Source organism: Oryzias latipes, chromosome 17 (assembly GCF_002234675.1).
Source record: "Oryzias latipes chromosome 17, ASM223467v1".
Lineage (NCBI taxonomy): Eukaryota > Metazoa > Chordata > Actinopteri > Beloniformes > Adrianichthyidae > Oryzias > Oryzias latipes.
The window spans coordinates 10017415-10037060 of NC_019875.2; the positions used below are offsets into that span (position 1 = coordinate 10017415).

At 39.1% G+C, this 19646-nt stretch overlaps 1 protein-coding gene across 3 annotated transcripts in view; it reads right to left on the minus strand.

Annotated features, from left to right (window-relative positions):
• Nucleotides 1-703: 703 nt before the first annotated feature.
• lrrc6 (leucine rich repeat containing 6) overlaps nt 704-19646 on the minus strand; it is a 49434-nt gene continuing 30491 nt past the window's right edge. The window contains exons 10-12 of one of the 3 annotated variants that reach the window (XM_023965680.1): nt 19158-19253; nt 17806-17897; nt 704-1098 (exon numbers count right to left, since the gene is read on the minus strand). In XM_023965680.1, coding sequence (XP_023821448.1) covers nt 912-1098; nt 17806-17897; nt 19158-19253 — 375 coding nt within the window. In that variant the 3' untranslated portion in view covers nt 704-911. Of the gene's footprint in view, nt 1102-17805; nt 17898-19157; nt 19254-19646 lie in introns of those variants that run through there. The other 2 variants (XM_023965679.1, XR_002875163.1) reach the window with 2 other exon arrangements.

Below are 19646 nucleotides of genomic sequence, written 5' to 3' on the forward strand. Positions count from 1 at the left end.
TGGAGGAAACAGGCCACAGAAAGAGGCCCGCAACAAATTAACATCAGTTAGAAGAAGTATTGGTTTTCTGTTATTCTGCTCTCAAGGAATAAAAAGAACCAAATGAGAATTTTCATTTATTAAACCCACTGACGATGTATCCATCTATTTTGTCCATTAAAAAAACTTCATTAATATCCTTTCTAGGTCATATGTAGCATTAAATATTGCAGTTATTTTCTGATATTATTTGAGCAAAAATATCCTCACAATTTTTATTCTCTTTGTTTTGTTCTTGAAACACAACTGAAAGCAAAATTCTGACTTAAATCCTGTAAAGTGACTCCTAAATGTTTGGTGAAGTGTGACACAAAAGTCACTAATCTTTACTAAATGAGAGCTTTCCAGCCATAAAAGGTTAGTTCATAAAGAATAACCTTTGTGTCTACATGAAGACTCACCTCATTCATTTTATCATAGGAATCACATCAGAAACCTTTTCAGTATGTTATTTTGAAAATCAAGTTGATTTCCTCCCAGATGGCTCTGACCTGGTCCTTTATTTTAGGAATAAAACATTCTTTCAGGTGAGGATGTTTTCCGTTCTGCTCGTCTGACTCCTGCTCACACGTTACAAAATCAAACCTTTATTTTGTAGCATTTTCTGGGATTGAGTACACATCTCTAAAATATGCATAGATGAAAACCTTTAGTTTTCAAAAAATTCAGAAAGATTATAAAACTTTATTTAAACATGTCTGAGATGTCCATTTACAGATAGTCTTCTTTTTTTAACATCTGGACTTTAGAAACTAAAAAGCAAATTGTTAAGAATTGTTCTAAACTTCCCGTAGGTTCTCTGACAATTTATTTTACTTTGAATGTTTGCATTTTCTATATCCTTTTGCCTGTCAGTCGTGCATCCATGTACCTCACGCAAATTCTAACACAAGTGGTGGGACGTCAGGGTTGTCCTCAAACTCCTCACTGGTTGAGGCAGCGGAAGAGGGCGGAGTTTTCCGTCGACCTTCTCTGGAGCTTTGCTGGGAAATGATGTTGGTAAAATCGATGGATGAACACTTGCTTGGATCAACCTCCAGCCTTTCAGGAACATTTTTTCTGCTGGGTCAAAAAAAAAAAAAATCTTAAGGACCCACTTCCATAAAAGTGTGTTACAAACATGTTCTTGTGGCATAATTCTCATGATGGAGGACCTATATTAAGAAAATGAAGCTTAAAATAGCATCTCTGAGTATTTCTTTATTCAAATAATTGTGTATCAGGACCAGACAAAAATGTTTTTTATTTCCATCCATCCATCTTCCTTCGCTTATCCGGGACCAGGTCGTGAAGGCAGCAGTCTTAGCAGAGATGCCCAGACTTCCCTCGCCCCAGCCACTTCCTCCAGCTCCTCTGGGGGGACCTCGAGGCGTTCCAAGGCCAGCCGAGAGACGTAGTCTCTCCAGCGTGTCCTGGGTCTTCCCCGGGGCCTCTGTCCGGTGGGACATGCCCGGAACACCTCTCCAGGGAGGCGTCCAGGAGGCATCCGGACTAGATGCCCGAGCCACCTCAGCTGGCTCCTTTGGATGTGGAGGACAAGCGGTTCTACTCCGAGCTCTCCGCGGGTGACCGAGCTTCTCACCCTATCTCTAAGGGAGCGCCAGCCACCCTACGGAGGAAGCTCATTTCAGCCGCTTGTATTCGGGACCTCGTTCTTTCGGTCACGACCCAGAGCTAATGACCATTGGTGAGTACTGGAACGAAGATCGACTGGTAAATTGAGAGCTTTGCTTTTTGGGTTTTTAAATTTTTTTTATTAAAAAAACTTCCACGTGAACCGCCACCTTAACGTGGTGGGGGAGTTTGAGAGCTCGAGTGATCCCAGGAGCTACACTGTCTGGGGCTTAAGCCCCTGGTAGGGTCTTCTATGGCAGACAGCTCCTGGGTGACGAGCAAGACAAAGAGCGGTTCAGAACCCCCTGATGAAAGGAAAGAACAAGGACCCGATTACGTCGCTCGGATTGGCGTCACCGGGGCCCCACTCTGGAGCCAGGCCCGGCCTTGGGGCTCACAGGCGAGCGCCTGGTGACCGGGGCTCTGAAGAGACCATGTCCGAAAATGACTCAGGTGTTTTCATTTTGGCTACAACTTGCGTAATCATAATGAAAAGACCACTGGGAAAGCTTTTAAAATAGATCAAAAGATGATCAGAGTGGGACTTTATGTCTCCAGGTTTATCTACTCTAGCCTAGAACATAGAGCAGTGAGGTGACAGAGATGAACTGAAAATCTGTTTTTCTGGATGAAACGGCAGCAGCAGCATCACAAATCACGAGTAAAAAACTCATGAAAGCATCACACCCATAATCTGAGGGGTGTCACACTGCAGGAAGAACAAAGTGTTCACGCCCAGGGGGTGCAGTATTTCAGCACACTTTCCGGGAGGGAGGGACTGTAAATATCATGAAGGCGTGTAGGAAATTTTTATTTGATACTAAAATCTTTACAGGAACAAATCTCCCCTGTGGGCCTTCAGGCTCTAAATTAGACAGTGAAACTAAGTTGAGCTCTGTCAGCTGTTTTCAGCTTTGCTTCTTTAAATCAGAGTAGAGGGCTGGGCCAAGTTAGTATGATTAATTACCACCAACTTTTTTTTAAATTATTATAATGATATAATAACATACATTGTTCTCACATTTAATTTATTTAGTCTGTAACAAGCATTAAAAAAAACTTTTTCAAAGTCATTTTAGGGAGAACCCACAATAAAAGCAACAACCTGATAAAAAAAAAGGCATAATGAAACACTGTTCTGATTTTGTTCTTTACTTCAGACCAAAATCTTCCCACAAGTGTTGGTCTTTGTGACAAACAGCATTCATGGCTTTGGTCCTGAAGCACATCAGGTTTGAGGCATCTCTGTTTTCTAGTGTGAGCTGCAGTAATGACTGGAATTTCAAACGTTTCCCGATCATTTGTCAAACAAGTTTTTCTCCTAAGCAGTTATAAAATTATTAGCTTATATGAAATACAATTTTTGAGTTGAGTTAACTATGAACTCAAATTTTTAATTTAATATAAATTCATAAGTTTAAACGTAACAAATTACAGAACTTTTGTTCATGGATCCAAATTTTCACTTGTTTGTGTTCATTGAGGCCTCTGATTGGCCACTTTATAACTCTACTTGCACTACAGAAGAAAATGGGATTTTTTTCTTGGAGCAAGCAGGTACTTCATATTTAGAGCCTGAGGGGGGAGGGGTCACTCAGTCTGACAATCATACAGTTAATGAATTCAATCTACTGGCACTAAAGTCACATGACCAACAGATGCGGGCGGATGTGTACTCTTTCCGTTCTTGGATTTGTTCATTTTTCACCTTAACTATTAATCAAGTTGAGGTAGTTCTCTTTCTCAGTAACAAGTAGCAGAAAACGTATGTGGTGAATAAAATGTCTGCTGATGTCATTTTGCAGGGCTACATTGCTGCAGAAACTCTCACACTCAGCTCCTCCAGTATCTCCTGCATTTTAATAAGTGGAAGTCTTTTACGAGAGAAAATTAATGAAATGTGGGGGTTCTGCAGAACGAGTGAAGCTGTTGTAATTGAATCTCTGCACAGCGCCTGACAATAAGCTGCAGGAGTCTGTGGAAGACATCATTTCTGTGTTCATTCTCCCGTTTGTTAATTGAGATTGCAAAAAGCTGCCAGAGGACATAACACACGTAAGTAAGCACACCGGTGTGTTCAGCCTAAATGTGCTGCAGGAAAATTACCAGCTCCGGCAGAAAACTGGGAAGTAATTGGCATCATTATCCTTCAGATGTAATAATAAAAAAAAGAAAGTTTCATCTCTCCTCTTGGAGTAGAGAAAGCTTTAATAAAGTCCAGAAAAATTCAGTAAAGCTTCATCCATTAGGTGCCAATTCCTGAAAATCTGAGCGCACTATTCCTAAATATTCCAGAAAAACTTCCGATTGATGTTTACCTCCAAATTATTCCATTTGTTTGGTTAATTGGAGATTTAAGAGCTTAATGCATTGGTGAAGGTCAGTTACAAAAAAACAGTATGAATGTGAACACAGAGAAATACGAAAAGCAGTAACTGAACCCCGGGATGCAAAAACCCAAATTGTGTGCCATCAACATAGCTATGAAAACAAACGCCAGGCTTCCTTTTGATATCTCCAAGTGGCAGCTTATAAAGATTGAAAAGTAGTGGGCCTAAAATTGAACCTTGGGGAACCCACAATTGATTTCAAAGACCTTTGAGGAGCATGTATCCATACTTACATTAATACTTCGATCTGTGAGATAGGAATAAAACCACTTCAGAACGGTACCAGAGATGCCCAAACCTCTCAGCCTGTTGAGTAAAATACTGTGATCTACTGTGTCAAATGCAGCACTCAGATCCGGTAATACCAGGACTGAGAGTTTCTGATAGTCCAGGTTACATCTAATATCAGTTACTATTTTAACAAGGGCCGTCTCTGTGCGGTGGTTTCTCCTAAAACCAGACTGATCCTTTTCAAAGACGTCATTTTCTATTTAAAAACTCATTGAATTGGATTGAAGCTGTCTTTTCTTACATTTTACTTTAAAACGGTAAGTTTGATAGTGGTCAATAATTAGCAAAGAATTCAACATCATCAGAAAGTTTCTGAATGCCATTTTTGAGGTTAGTGACCTGTATGTCGAGGTTTGTTGATGCAGTCACGGCAGTGTTGGGAGACAGCCATCTTTAACTATTAGAAATCAAAACACATTCATTTAAGACACAGTTAAAGAAATGGCTCCTTGACAATCAGAGCTGTCAACACTAAGTAAACTTCCTCTCACCGATCCTCTCTCACCATTTTGTCTTGTATGTGTGTATATGTTCATAAATTTGTTTGATTTTGGATTATTTTATCGCCAATTTTCTTTTAAGTTAACTGCTAATTTTACTGAATGTAATGTTTAATATATGTACATAATTTTATGTATATATTTTATTTTAAACTTTTAGGGTGATTTTAACATCTACCTAGGGGAAAATAGCCCTTTGGCTAACTCTGGCATATTAACAGGAACGTTAATTAATATGCCCTATCCCTGTATCGAATAAATGAATAAATCTAAAAAAAAAACTTTACCTGCGCACCACACTCACTTTTAGTGCACAGGTAAGGACGGCTGCTCATAAACTCATAGAATAAAGGAAGTCCAACACCGCTACACATTAGCGTATTCCCAATACCTGTCACTCCCAATCCTGTTTGCAACACTTAAAAAAATGGGTGATAAAGATTACTGTATCTAACTCCCAACCTTGTTAGGAACACGTAAAACAAAACACAGTCCGACACCACTACACGCTAGCCATGTTAGCATACTCACAGTAAAACCCAACCAAACATTAAATAGCATCAATATCAGAAAGCACAACCTGAATTATTAGGCACTCCAGGTTATTAGGCTCAATGTTGTTGTTGTTTTTTAATTATTGCGCCTTATAATAGTGCAGAAAATACTGTCTTTAATTCCAGAGAAGGCAAAATACGGATGGGGAGGGACAGGGCACTAACAAGATGCTCTTCTTATTCTTCTGCAAGTATTTTCATAATAAATTGAGTTTTCTCAATATTCCAGAATACCAAACATTCAGCTCCTTACATTTGGTTTTGCTCATTTGTATGTTTTTTCAAAACCTGAAAGGACTTTGGACTCGAAGGCAATAAAGGTCAGAAACTTCAAACTCTTTAAAACTGTATTCTGTGTTAATGATGCAAGAGTTCAAGATTTCAGAAAATTTATCACATTTGGGGGAAAGTTTTCAATCATTTAAACAACAGGAAATTTATTCATAACCAATGATTTACCTGATAATTTTATCAGTTAAAGAATGTATTTACAACATTTGAGGGAACATAAAAATGGTTCAGCTTTTTACAAAATGTAGCTGTTATGAAGCAATTTCATTTGATTTATCTAAGATATATCCAAGCATTTTTAGTCTTTTTTTCCAAAAACTTGTTCAGATGTTCAAATGTTGGTACTTGTTGCACATTTAACCAATAATCATCTACAGCAGTTGGCATCAGGTTTTTCATGAATTCTTTTTTCTTTAACCTTTCTGAATACACTCGGTTTCTTCAGCTAATTTAGCATTAAGTTTGTACCTTAAACGCTTTTGTTTCAGCTTTTCACATGTCCTTTTGTTCTTAATTACACTTTAACTTTAAACGTTCACACTCACAGGACAGGATTTATTTAAGGTCATTAGCAGCTGTTGAATATTTATTTCTGCAAAAAAAGGACAAAATTGAAAAATCTGTTCAATAATGTTTTGTTTTCAGTGCTGAATCTAACAGCTTCAAACTGGAAATATCAGAAAAATCATTCCAGAATGCTGCGTTTCCCTAGACTAGTCCCAAGGGGCCTCTCCTTCCCACTTGATTAAGTGATCATTAATTATTTACATTAAATCAAAACCAACAGGAGCTAATTCAACTGAAAATTGATTTTATCATCTAGCGGGTTAATCTGTGCAATTGTTTAAAGAGAAGATTGGTTATGATTTATTTAAAGAAAAGGATGGAAAAAATAAATAACCCCCCATAAGTATTGTATGGGAGGGAAGAACCCAGTAAATCACATTGCAGGACTTTAATGAAATATATTGGTAAATTCCTCTGTCATAAGTATTTGGTCTCCTACAAACAACCATGATTTCTGGCTCTCACAGATCTGTAGCTTCTTCTATAGGAGCCTACTCTGTCCTCCACTGTATCTGTGTTAATGATACGTTTGAACTAATCAGCATTAAAAAAAATCATGATTTTAACATGTTTTTGTGGCATTTCTCTCATGGTGGAGAGCATATTTAAAGAAAATGATGAGTAAAATTGTGTTTTTGAGTGTTTCTTTTTCTAGTCAGAACTCCACCATAGCTAATACCAAATAGCTGTCAAAGGACACCAGAAATACATTTGTAGACCTGTACAAGGCTTTTAGGACCGAATCTGCAATAGGTAATCAGCTTGATGAAAAAAAAAAAAAAATTACCAAAATCTCCCTCCATCCTGGGCTCCACACAAGATCTCTCCTCGTGGTGTAAAAATGATCGTTAAGAGCAACAAGGAATAATTCCAGAACCACAGAGGTGGACCTAGTGAATGACCTGCAGAGAACTGAGATTAAAGTACCAAAGGCTACCATCAGTCACACACAGAGACCCAAATCCTGATGTGCCAGATGTGTCCCCCTGTTTAAGCCAGTACATGTCCAGACCCATCTCTAGTTTGAGCACTTGGATGATCCACAACAGGATTTCTGCAAAGGGACTAGAACAACTGGTCCATTTACAGGAAGGAATGAATGGGGACATGTACTAAGATTTGGAGTGAAAACCTCCTTCCATCAACAAAGGCATTGATGATTAAACATGGCAGGGTCTTTCAGCATGACAACGTTTATAAACACATCACCCTGGGAACAAAGGAGTGACTTTGTAAGAAGATTCTGGAGTGGCCTAGCCAGTCTCCAGATCTCTGTGTAGAATATTCGTAGGGAGCTGAAAGACTGTTTTGTCCAGTGGCAGCCCCAAAACATCACAGCTCTAGAGGTGATCAGCATGGAGGAATGGGCCAAAATAGCAGCTACAGTGAATGAAAACCATGTAAAGACAACCTTTGGTCATTGCCAACAAAGGGTATATAAGAAAGCATTAAAATGAACTTTTGTTTTTGACCAAATACTTAATTTTAACAAGAATTTACAAATACATTTTTACAATATGGTTTTCTGGATTGTATTTCTTTCTGTCGTCATAGTTGAAGAGAGCCTCTGATAAACATTACAGCCCTCTCATCTTTTTAGGTGGGAGAACTTGCACATTTGGTGGCTGACCAAATACTATTTTTCCCAAGAAATGCCTGTTATACATTACTTAGAAGTTGTTTGATTTATCACCTGTGCATCACAAAAAATATCGTGTGAAATCTTGAGTTTCTGCAGAAGTCCAACAATGACAAAGCTTTTAGCAGCAGCGACCTCGTGCCAGGTTATCACTCTCCCCTCGGTAATGAGGGCATAATCGAGTTCTATCGGGCTGCAGCAACAACACGAGTGGGTTCTGTTTAGTGTCTGTGATTGTAGATCCACAGAGAAGAAGGAGCTTTTGGACTGGAGGTCTGATCTCAATTCCATCTGCTGGCTTTTAGAGAAGAAGCAAAGAGAGAAATGGCTGCACAGAGACAGTGATATGGAGTTTCTTAATGAGGGGGACGTACATTTTGAGTAAACATAACAGTGTTAAGAGGCTGGTGACTCTAAAAGCTCTGATGGTTCTGCGTTGTGATGCTACAGGATTCACAATGTCCGCTTGTTCAGAAATTCTGCAGTCACCCCAAAAATCAGAAGTTTAAGAAGATTAAAGAACTTCCAACCAAAACCTGTCTGACAGAACAGCCTGACACTGATGTGTAGACAGACATGATGGATGTTTGTGTCTCTTCAGCAGGCAGATTGCTGATAGATCCAACTGAGTCTGCAGCTCATTAATAACGCTGCCATTTAGAGCAGTCTGGCTCCTGGTAACAGGAACACTGAATGTCAGTGCTACTTTACAGGAGATGGATGGAGTCAATGGAGCGGGTCTCCTCCACAAATGTCCTCCCTACTTTGGAGGTCCAGAACTCTGAAATGGGTGACCCCAGGCAAAGGCTGACCTAGTTATACAGTCTCAGAGGAAAGGAGGAGCTTTCCCACCGAGGTACTGAGACGGTGAGGATGATGAAGTCATTTGTTGGGAATCTTGCAGCTCGGCAGCGGAGCAGCAGCACCCATGACGGGAAAGGAAGGGGTCAGAACATTCTCTGATTATTCTGGTCCGTTCATGCATTAAGATGAAAGTGCGTCAAAACTGCAGGATGCCTATAAAGCTGTTGTTTATAAGGTGCCACAATAGTCCTCTAAAGACCAACTTAGATGAAAATTGTGGTTTTGGTGTTTTAAACATGTTCTTGTAGCCTTTTTCTCATCATGGAGAACATATATGAAGAAAAGTAAACTTGAAATTGCATTTCTGAGTATCTCTTTATTGAAATCGCTGTGAATCAGAACCAGATGAAAAAAGCCATAGGAAAAAGAGCTTATTTGTGATGTAGAAAATATGCCGGGTGGGCCACAAAATCCTGCTTCAAGCTCTCAGCAACGGGGAGGGGAAATGGGGCGGGGTTGATCTGCACCAAAGGTCCTGCCCAAAACTCAGAGCCAAGTTTTTAATGAACTACTGCACCTCGGCAGAAACTGTCAAACAACACAGGATTCTTTGATTTGTGCTAAAATCTGCATAATCATAATTAAAAGAGCACTGAAAACGCTTTTACAATAGATTAAAAGAGTAACGGAGTAGGTGTTCAACATGCATTAAGTGTAGTTTGACATAATACTCAAAAATTTCAATAAATTGACAGAAAGTTTTTCGATTTTTTAATGAAGTAAATTTATTCCTTTATGTAAGGATACATTTGGTTAATCCTTAATTTTGAGAAAAAATAAATACCATCTTTTGATGAAGAGCCAGGGCACCAAACGCCACTGATAAAAATCAAATCCACAGCCGAAATGTCCGGATTTTGATCTGAGAAGCCCGTCTCACATTTTTCATCTCTTCTTGACAAACAGTCAATAAAAGAGCGACAGATTAATTTCAGTCTTGGGAATGAGGCGTAACATCAAACCTTTCAGGAAATTAGATTTGGATCCTTCATGTTATAGAAGCAGCTGTCTTCCCTTATAAACAGAAACTGCTGCTTTTTAAGGAATTAAAGCTTATTTTATGTGGTCAAAAATGTTGTTTATTTTTATTTTTATTTTATTTTTTATCATCTCTAGCTAGGTGCCCACACTGGGCTGTGCAGCTGACCCTAGTGCAGTGTGGTGTGGCTTAGACCAGGCCTTAGACCAGTCTCACACACACACACACACACGCACACACTGAAGGAGGAGGGTTTGGGGAAGAGAAGGAGGGAGTTAAGAATGTGTGCCCTGTCTATGTATATATATATATATATATATATATATATATATATATACATATATAGACATATATATAGACATATATATAGACATATAAATAGACATATAAATAGACATAGATAGATAGATAGATAGATAGATAGATAGATAGATAGATAGATAGATAGATAGATAGATAGATAGATAGATAGATAGATAAAGATAGATAGATAGATAGATAGATAGATAATAGATAGATAGATAGATAGATAGATAGATAGATAGATAGATAGATAGATAGATAGATAGATAGATAGATAGATAGATAGATAGATAGATAGATAGATAGATATAGATAGATAGATAGATAGATAGATAGATAGATAGATAGATAGATAGATAGATAGATAGATAGATAGATAGATAGATAGATCATCTCTAGCTAGTATCTTCCTTGACCATGTAGCCAATCTCAAAATGTCAATTACAATTTAGCACCTTTGTGGCAAAACCACTGCTCTCATGCATAACAAGAGACTCATGTTTTCTAACCGACTTGATATGCATCCAATTAATAGGCTTTTTCTGGAAGAAATGTACATCATATGTAGAAAACAGTTGTTGCAGTGCGTCCTTTGAGGATGTTTCTGAAGAATTACAGAGAAGGTCAGAAGGAACCATTTGTTTCTTTGTAGATCTAGAAAGTCTACAAAAGAAGACAGAGAGAGGAGCTGTGGTTTGTATGAGGAAGTCTTGAGTGGCAGAGAAGAACAATGGAGCAGTTTAGGACATGTGTGAGAGCAGTAAGACAGTGGTGAAATATGCAGTGGGTGTGACAGAGGAGGTCAAGGTGGAGGTGGTACTGCACCAAGGATTAGCCTGTAACTGCTTGTTTGCTGCAGTGGTGGACAGACTGACATGAATCTGTGGAGCATGATGTTTGCAGATGACATTGTAATAGTGAGAGCGGGTGGAGGAACATCTAGAGAAAACGTTTGCTCTAGAAAGGAAAGGATAACAGGTCACCTGCAGCAAGACAGAGTATCTATGAGTTAATGAAAAGAACTCTGGTGGAACTGCGAGGTTACAAGGGGCAGAGGTGAAGAAGTTGGAGGTCTTTACATATTTAGGGTCAACAGTCCAGAGCAATGGAGGATGTGGAAGCGAGGTGAAGAGGCATGCGTGAGCAGATTGGAACAGGTGGAGGAAGGCTTCAGGTATGTGAATGAAATTAAACTTGTGGAAGACTGTGGTGAGAGCCGCTACGTTGTTGGTTCAGCAATCGGAGATGGCCATTAGGACATGAGAATGGTTGGTGTGTTACGACCATTGTTGTATTTGTGGATATGTTTTAAATTTTGAGTGTTGTGCACTGCATTGCTGTTTATGTTGTTATTAAGGGAGAGTTCATTTTATGTAGGTTTGTAGGTTCTTTTTGTTTTGTTTTAGGTGCTCTGCATTGGAAGAATAAGGTCTGGTGGCTGTGCAGGATTGAAGAGGATGAGGACTTTGGCATCTTCGAAATCCTTATTTCATTGCCCCAGGGGTGGGGGGGAACTGTAGCTCTCTCTCTCTCTCCCCACTGACAGCGTTTTGTGTGGCCTTTGACTGTGAAACTTTGTGGAACTTTGCCTGTAGTTATGAAGCAGTAGTGGTGAACTGCCATTTTATTTGTGAGTGTTTTCTTCCGTTTTGTTAGTTTCAGGGAGACAGGTCAGACTCTGCCACTTATTTTTGTCTGAAGTCAAATAGAGCATAGGGTTAGGGTTAGCCTGGGGGCAGTGTTGGCAGCACCATCTCTCCCTGGAATGGGCTATTCTCACTGGTCTACATCACAAATTGAAAACCCCACTCTTTTTCGTGGATTGTGAGTGGCTGGTGCTCAGAGTGCAGGTTTTTACAGGAATACTCAGAAATGCGTGAACATATCAAAATACCACTTTGGGGTTGTTGGGTTTTTTTTAGGAAAGGAACATTGTAACACGTAAAAGCTCAAAAAGTTGATTTTGCATGATCCTTTAAATGCTTCATTTTCTTTTGTTATCTTTGCATCTGGGGGAATAAACCCTTCTTTTTGTTACAAAATAAAGCTGTATCTGTTATTTTTGTGGTTTGAGGGCTGCCTGCCTGTTTTTTTCCCCCCTTTTTATGTTATGACCTGCACCTCTAGACATAAGATACATAACAGGTGAGAGCGGGGAGGATCGAGAGGATAGGATGAGATGAAGACCGATGACTTTCTGTGGAGACCCCAATCGAAAGCATTTTAAGAAGTAAAAACAAAAATGGTATCATTTAAACTTTTCTAAGCATGTTTTGGATTATAAAGATACTGTAGCATTCAAATACTTTTCATAGCATAATGGAGTACATTGTTCACTTTTTTTTATAGTGCATTGTGTTCTACATTCTGATTGGCTGTTGACTATTGTCACTTAATCTCCTCTATGCTGTTTCTCCTGTCCATAGTTCGTTTAGGTCACCAAATCTACATAATCAGGTCTTTGTTTTCATTCTACATTACTGGACTTATATTTCCACAAAGGTTTGAGTTTAAACAAAAAAAAGAAAAGAGTGAAAATGTTTATGTCTGTCTGTCTGAGAAAGGTGTATGAAGTGTTGTAGTGAAGAGCCTTAAAACATCTACATTAATTGTAAAAAAAATAATGGAACTACTTTGCAGATATTGTTTTCTAATGGGTTATTTTTAGAACCTAAACCCCAGGATAAACAATGGAACACTATAATTCCTAATTTAACCCTTTCAGATCTGTTTTGGACACAGTGATACTGTATATTATCTTCAGGTTTCATATGACATTTAATATTCTTTTGTAGTAATTTGTCTACACTTCATGTTCACTTGTCGGTCAGGAAAACAAAGTAAACATTGCTTATGTCCTTGAGATCCCTTCCATCCACACAAACTACAGCACAGAGAATGATTGAAACCTGGGGGTTCAAAGGTTGCCTCTCATCACATGCACGCCCAGCTATAACTCCACAACATCCAGGCTACTCTCTTGTCATCTTGCAGTGGGAGAAGCAGCTAAGCATTTTTTTTATTTCGTGCTTAATTTGAATGTATGGGATTGGGCTGTGGCTCCTTATTGCTGTGGCTCCTTATTGTGTTTGCGGAGGCCATCTGAAGGACGGGGGAGAAGCTCTGTCATAAAATGATAATGAAGATGGTGAGATGGGAGCAGCTCCAGGCAAGGAGAGCGGACAGAGGAGCATTTCTGCAAAAAAGATGCAGACCTGCTGGGAGGTGAAGCCGCTGCTCTTTGGGGAAGATGGTCAGAGGGAATTTAAACAGATGAAGCACAGAGTCGAGCTGCTGAAGGGTGGATCTGCTTTAGTGTTTTTCAGTGACTCTGTACATGAGGGATCCCGGAACACCTTCAAAAGCATTGGTCTAATCATAAGACTGTATTTTCTTAAATATTCAGCTAAAGATTGATTTTTTTCAGGGATTAGATGCTCACAAGCTGTTTAATCTGCAACCACCATCAGCGCAGAAGATGTCTTCAATGGCTGTGCTCTCAGAAGCTCAAACATTTCTAGCATAGGCTATTGTGGAATAAGGAGAGCTTGTTCACAAAGACTTTAATCAGTCCAGAGGTCACGCGTGGCTACGTGAGTCGTACTCTTAAAAGTCTACCCCTTTCCCACCAAACATTGAACATCTGATCATGGATAGTCGGTTGGTCGGAGACCAATTCTGGATGTCTTCATGACATCAAACCACATCCACCATTTGTCTTCTTACCACAACCACACGCCAATATGCAAACATTTGACTGTCATTCAAGATCATTTGTTTAGAAGTCATACAGACAGTTTATACAAGTGTAAGAAAATCAACATGAAATTGGATCTTTTTATGTTTAAAACAAAAAAAATGCATTTTTAAGTAAAGATAGAAACAGAACTGACATTATTTTACATTAAACATGACTATATCATATAGTGAGCACATTATATTTTGTTCTTTTGCATCTATTATATTTTTTTCTTCTGCTGGTTGATTTAAAAATATACATATTTTAGGCTGTGTGGAAAATTGAACCACAGCTACTAGTTAAGCCAGCATGTAATGATAACCCAAGGAATTAGCTTCGGGCTTCAAATCTGTTTTAGAGAAACAAAACCTTAATATCACCAACATTTTTCACACTAAAGACTAGTTTCCTTCAAGGGAAAGATTTTTATGTATAGGTATGAAGACAATTAATAGAATTGCCCAAAACGTATACTGTAATAACCCCGCCCAAAGGGGGCGGTCAGTGTGCAAGGTGCAATGTGAAGGTTCACCTTTTCTGTTGTTATTCTGTGGATTCTAGCCATGGTAAAAAAAGATTAATGCACCTGTTCCTTTTGTCCTTAAAGCGGGCTGAGTGTGGGAGTGGGGTTTCTGTGGCGGCCGTCTAACTAACAATCAAGTCACAGACAGTAGCATCTAAATTTAAACATTGGAGATTTGCTTGACACTAAAAGTGCAGGAACAACAGTGTGTGACAAGTGTATTATGAAGGATTTTCATGGATGATGTAAATTACACGCACTTATGACGTACTGGTGATACTTTCGCATAGCGCCCTTTATGGAGCACTGCAGTCATTAGTAAGGTACGTGTACTAGCTCCTTACTGACTGAATGCAAATACTGCATGCACAGAGTGTGTACATGATACTTATGATGCCCATAGGATAACCACACAAACTATGCTCTTATTTTCTAATTTACTCATTTCTAACAAACAGGCTGTACACAAGGAATGTACAAGGAATGCACACTAGAACATCATGAAAGGGGCTACTGCAGCAGGACAGAGTATGTTCGGCACGCCTGCCTCTAACCTACTTCACCCTTACTTACCCCTGTGTGTGTTGTATAAGTGTTTGTTACGACCTGTTGCCCGTAGGAAAAAATGCAGATGAACATTTTGCCTTGCTAGCAAACAGATATTTCATGTGGGCCAACTGCGTATCCTGTACAGGTTTGCCCGTTTTTTGCCCGCAGACAGCTCGTATCCTCCCGTGAGGACAGTTGTGACTCAGGTATAAAGGGGAGTACAGGTGTGTCTTGCAGTTCCCTAGAGGGTTGTGTAGCCACCTTAGGGACATAATGAAAACGGAACATACCATTGACATGCATGTAGTAGGGTTGAAAAAAAAGAAAAACCTGTAAAACATGCATGCGTCACACCTACTTCACCCTTACTTACCCTGGCATGTGGTCAGTAAGAGGCCATTATGTGCACCTTATGTATAAACAACAAGATTGTGGTGCAAAGGCACCATCTGACAGCACCCCCCATATGTCACAAGTGTGTGCAACTCATATTTGCCTTTCAAATATGTCATGATACAATTTTCACACACAACAACTGTATTTTCCATTTCCATGATGTCCCTTAAGGTGGCCCCATTAGCCTCAAAAGAACTGCAAGACACACCTAAATTCACTTCCCTTAATACGTGGCTGCTCCTCTCTATGCCCATCCAAGGACAACTCAGAAACTAGGGGCACCCACTAAGGCTTTTATAAACATTACTGGTTTCAGTTCTTTATGCAGCTGAAATTACTGGGTCACGTTCAAGAATAGATCACCTCATCCATTATCCATCATCAACAGCTGTTTTGTGGGTTCAGCTGAATCTAAACCGTAGGGGAAACGTGCAGGACATGGTCAAGGCTCTTTGAGGATTTCTGAGCATCGTCATCAATATGGAGATAAAATCAAATCAAGCACAGAATTTATTTTAAATCTGGTAAAACTGTGATTAGGACTACAGGGAGTTGAGGGGCCTGTAAATATGCGGGAAATTAAGTCAAGGCTGTGCAGAAACCAGCCAGTGGATTAGCTGAAGCCTCTACTCCTCTCTGCTCAAACACTCAGAAATGAACTGCCTCCAGGGTTGAGCTCTGCTGCTCTTTAGGCTGCATCTTTAATGCAAACACTTGATATTTCATCCTCTATCTGCACAAGCAACACTGCTGTCTGTGCATGTTCGGGATTCACACATTCAGGTCAAAGTTTGATTTTTAACCTGGTCTCTGCTAAATCTAGCACTATTTAGATACATTTCTATGGGTTTAGCTTCATTTTAAATCATCTTTTTCTGTTTATTTGTTGATACTAAATACTACAGATCGGGCCAGATATTGGAGAAAAATAATAGGTTGACGACTTTGCAGAATATGGTCACAGAGGGGCAGAAAAGGAAAAAAAAATCTGTTCATGAATAAACATGAATAAAGGAATCGACTGTTGAATTGAACTGTAAGAAAATGTTAACATTTGCCCGCTGGAAAAGTCTGATTCTGGCTGGTTCTACACGGATATTTCATACCTGAACTGAAGATCAGACATTTCAAGCAATTGTTAAAAATTTAAATAAACATGTAACACTAAATTAGTTTCCTTTGTGAAATAAAATAAAAACCAAGAACAAAGTGTGATTTGGACACAAAATGGGGATTTTGATCAAAGACGACAGTCCACAACAACCGTTCATTCCACGTCCGGAGATAAGAAAGTTTCTGCTTTCCAGTTTTTCTTTACAACTAACATTTATTTTAATACATTAACTAAAAGAATTCCAATTTTAAAGTAGCCTTAGGTAACGCTAAAGTTTAGGTTTAGCGGCTAAACCTTTGCAAATCTTTTAACATCATTGTCTTTAGACTGAGATGATTAAAAAACAAATCTACTGGAAGAACCAATCTAGAATAAGTTTTAATTGCAGTAAATATTAGTTTTTGGAGTGAGTTTTCATCTTTACTAGAATACATGTATTTGTAGGGATTTCAGCAAAATAAACATCATGAAAAATTTTGGGACTCTTTTGACTACCATCACATTTGCCATCGGAACACAATCTGAAAAGAGGAATTCAAATTTTTACAAAGTTTTTGCCACTTATGGGATGTGTTTGGTGAGTTTTTTTAAGGCCATGTCACACAGTCACTAATTCACTTTTGTGATTGATCTGTGAAAATTTCATTTAAAGACAACAATTTGTCTCACTTTTTCCATGTACATTCATATATGACGAATTTTCATACCTATGATTACAATTTCAGGCCTCTCTCATCTTTTCAAGTGGGAGAACTTGCACAATTGATGAGGAAATACTTTTTTCCCCCACTGTATCAATCTATAAATACAGATACAGAGAAATGTAGTTAGTGAATGGGCCAGGTGCACTGTGCTGATTAGAGGGGTGTATTGGCAAGAGTTTGGCAATACGACGCTTTTCGCGATACTCGTTCAAGGAATATGTATCGCGATACATCTCAAGGGTCACTTGTTCTCATCTGGAGCACGCCACAAAGCACCACAATCTGCGTTTTATATGGTACTGGCAGCAACGGTTCGGTATCGATTCCAAGCAAAAACTAAGTAGTACATGTCTCATAACAACAGCAACTGCAAGGCTGACTGAACATTTAGCATTTAACACTAGCTGATTCTCTTGAGATCTTGTGGTTGTTTTGGTGTGGCTCAACAGGCCTCAGTGTGCAGTGCTGCCAACTTCCGGTAGGGTGTTTAAGTGGAAAAAAAAGAGTCAGACGCTAAAGGACGCTCATAAATAATTAAATAAATATCGTCTTGACAGCATTTTCAATCAATACAAGTATCGCCAAATCCCTTTTTTTTCTACACCCCTAGTGCTGATAGTGTGTGTTTAACTGCTCTTTAACAGGTTTCTATTTCCAGTGTTGAGGTGAGTTAAACGGTCTGGTTTGGCTATAGTGTGTCTTCATTTGAGTTTCTTGGTTGCCTAATGAGCTCCTGCAGTATTCAGTACCTTTCACTGGCCTCCAGCTGAGGGATGTGTCTGCTCTGACACGCTCTGCGCTGATGTGGAATAGTCCGGTTCCCTTTGATTTCGCCGTAAGCCTAAACAAACACAGGATCATAGGGGTTCTCTTTAAAGCGTTGGATATCACTGAATTCATAATGGTTCATTGACAGCAGCAGCACTGATTATGCAGCACCTTCATCCCACTCTTATTAAAGACTCAATAAAAGTTTGTTCCTTGTGACTAAAGAACCAGAAAGCAAATAAATCACTTCAATCGCTACAATGCCAAATAACTAAACCTTTTTTTAAACGCCTTTTTGAAGAATCATTTTCTTGTCTTTCTTGCAAAAAAAATAATTTTTCTAATACATTTTTGTAAAACAGAACCTTTAAAAAAAAAAAGAAAGGAAAAAGAAATACACAACAATGTTTTTTTATGGGGGTTTTGCCATAATGGAGTAAGGTTCAGTTTACCACCAAATGAGTAAATGAGTTTTTCTTTTTTAATTAAAAGTGTTTAAAGGAAACTTAGACTTTACAAGGAAAAGTCATTTAGAAAAGCAAAACTTGTGTCTTTTTAAGCTTGCCTTTTAAAGTTTATTAAAATTGGTCATTTCATTTGATTTTGGTATAGGAAGTGTACAAAATGCTACCTGATGAGGTTATCAAAAGAAGGAATGGAAATAGTGGTGGTGAACCACTTGGGTTCAGATCAAGGAGGCAGTTTCTCCTGATCCTTCAACGGAGTCATCGTTCAGAGCTATATGCAAACCTGCACATCACTGTGGGCGACTTCAGAGTGGAAGAGGGTTAAAAACCATTGAAGGAATTTGTTTTTAGATCTTAAACTGTACATGGAATAGAGCAAAAGAGCCCTACTCTCTCCAGCTGCCACCGCTTAGCCTTCCCAATAAGCTAAGACTCTTTCCAGTCAGAGTCCATTTTCATGGATTTGGGGGTTGACCACTGCTTGGGCTGGGATAGAGGCCCCACCACTAGACTCTTCAAACTACTGGTTATACAAAAAATAATAATTAACTGCATGTCACTCAGGACCTGTCAGCCACGGTGGGGGGGCATTTGCCAAAGTCAAAATAACCTCTAGGATCTTTCAGGCTTTCCCCAGTAACAAGACATTGGTGGAATAAAGGAATTAAACACTAATTAACCTCAAACTTGGGTTGTTGAGCCAAGGAACATCTGATTTCTTTCACATTTGACCCGCTTTCACTGAAATAAGGCGTACACGATAAAAGATATTAAACTTTAATTAACCTCAGATTTAGAAAGTGTGACTTGCTAAAAGCGACCACACCTGCAGTTCAGGCGTTTGTGTGTGACCACAGTGTGCGTACCAGGGGCATGGTCAGGAGCAGGTGTCCCGTGGTTTGGGACCTCTGTGCCGTCGAAGAGTCAGGCTTCACTTCTGCAGGCAGGACAATCTGAAAAATCTGCAGAGTTAAATATTTAGAACTTTAATTAGCAAGATGAACATGTTGATCCTGCGCAGACGTCGTCCCAGTGGGTCAAATGACTTTAATCACTACTGTGTCTTTTTATAGCAACACTTTACAAAAAAACCTCGAGGGATTGACCAGAATAGCTGCGAATGAGAACAGAAGCAATCACTCACACAAAAGTTCTGCCGATCCTTGGATATTCCAATTAAAAACATGAAAAATGATTTTATTTTGTACACTTTGTATAGAATTATAAAGCAAATCAGGAAGGGCACTCAGTCTGTCGGTCTTCTCTATCCATGCTCCCATTTGCTTGAATCCAGCTTTTCAACCAGGTCTGTCAGAACACGTGTTTACATCAACAATCATTTTGCATCCTTAAGT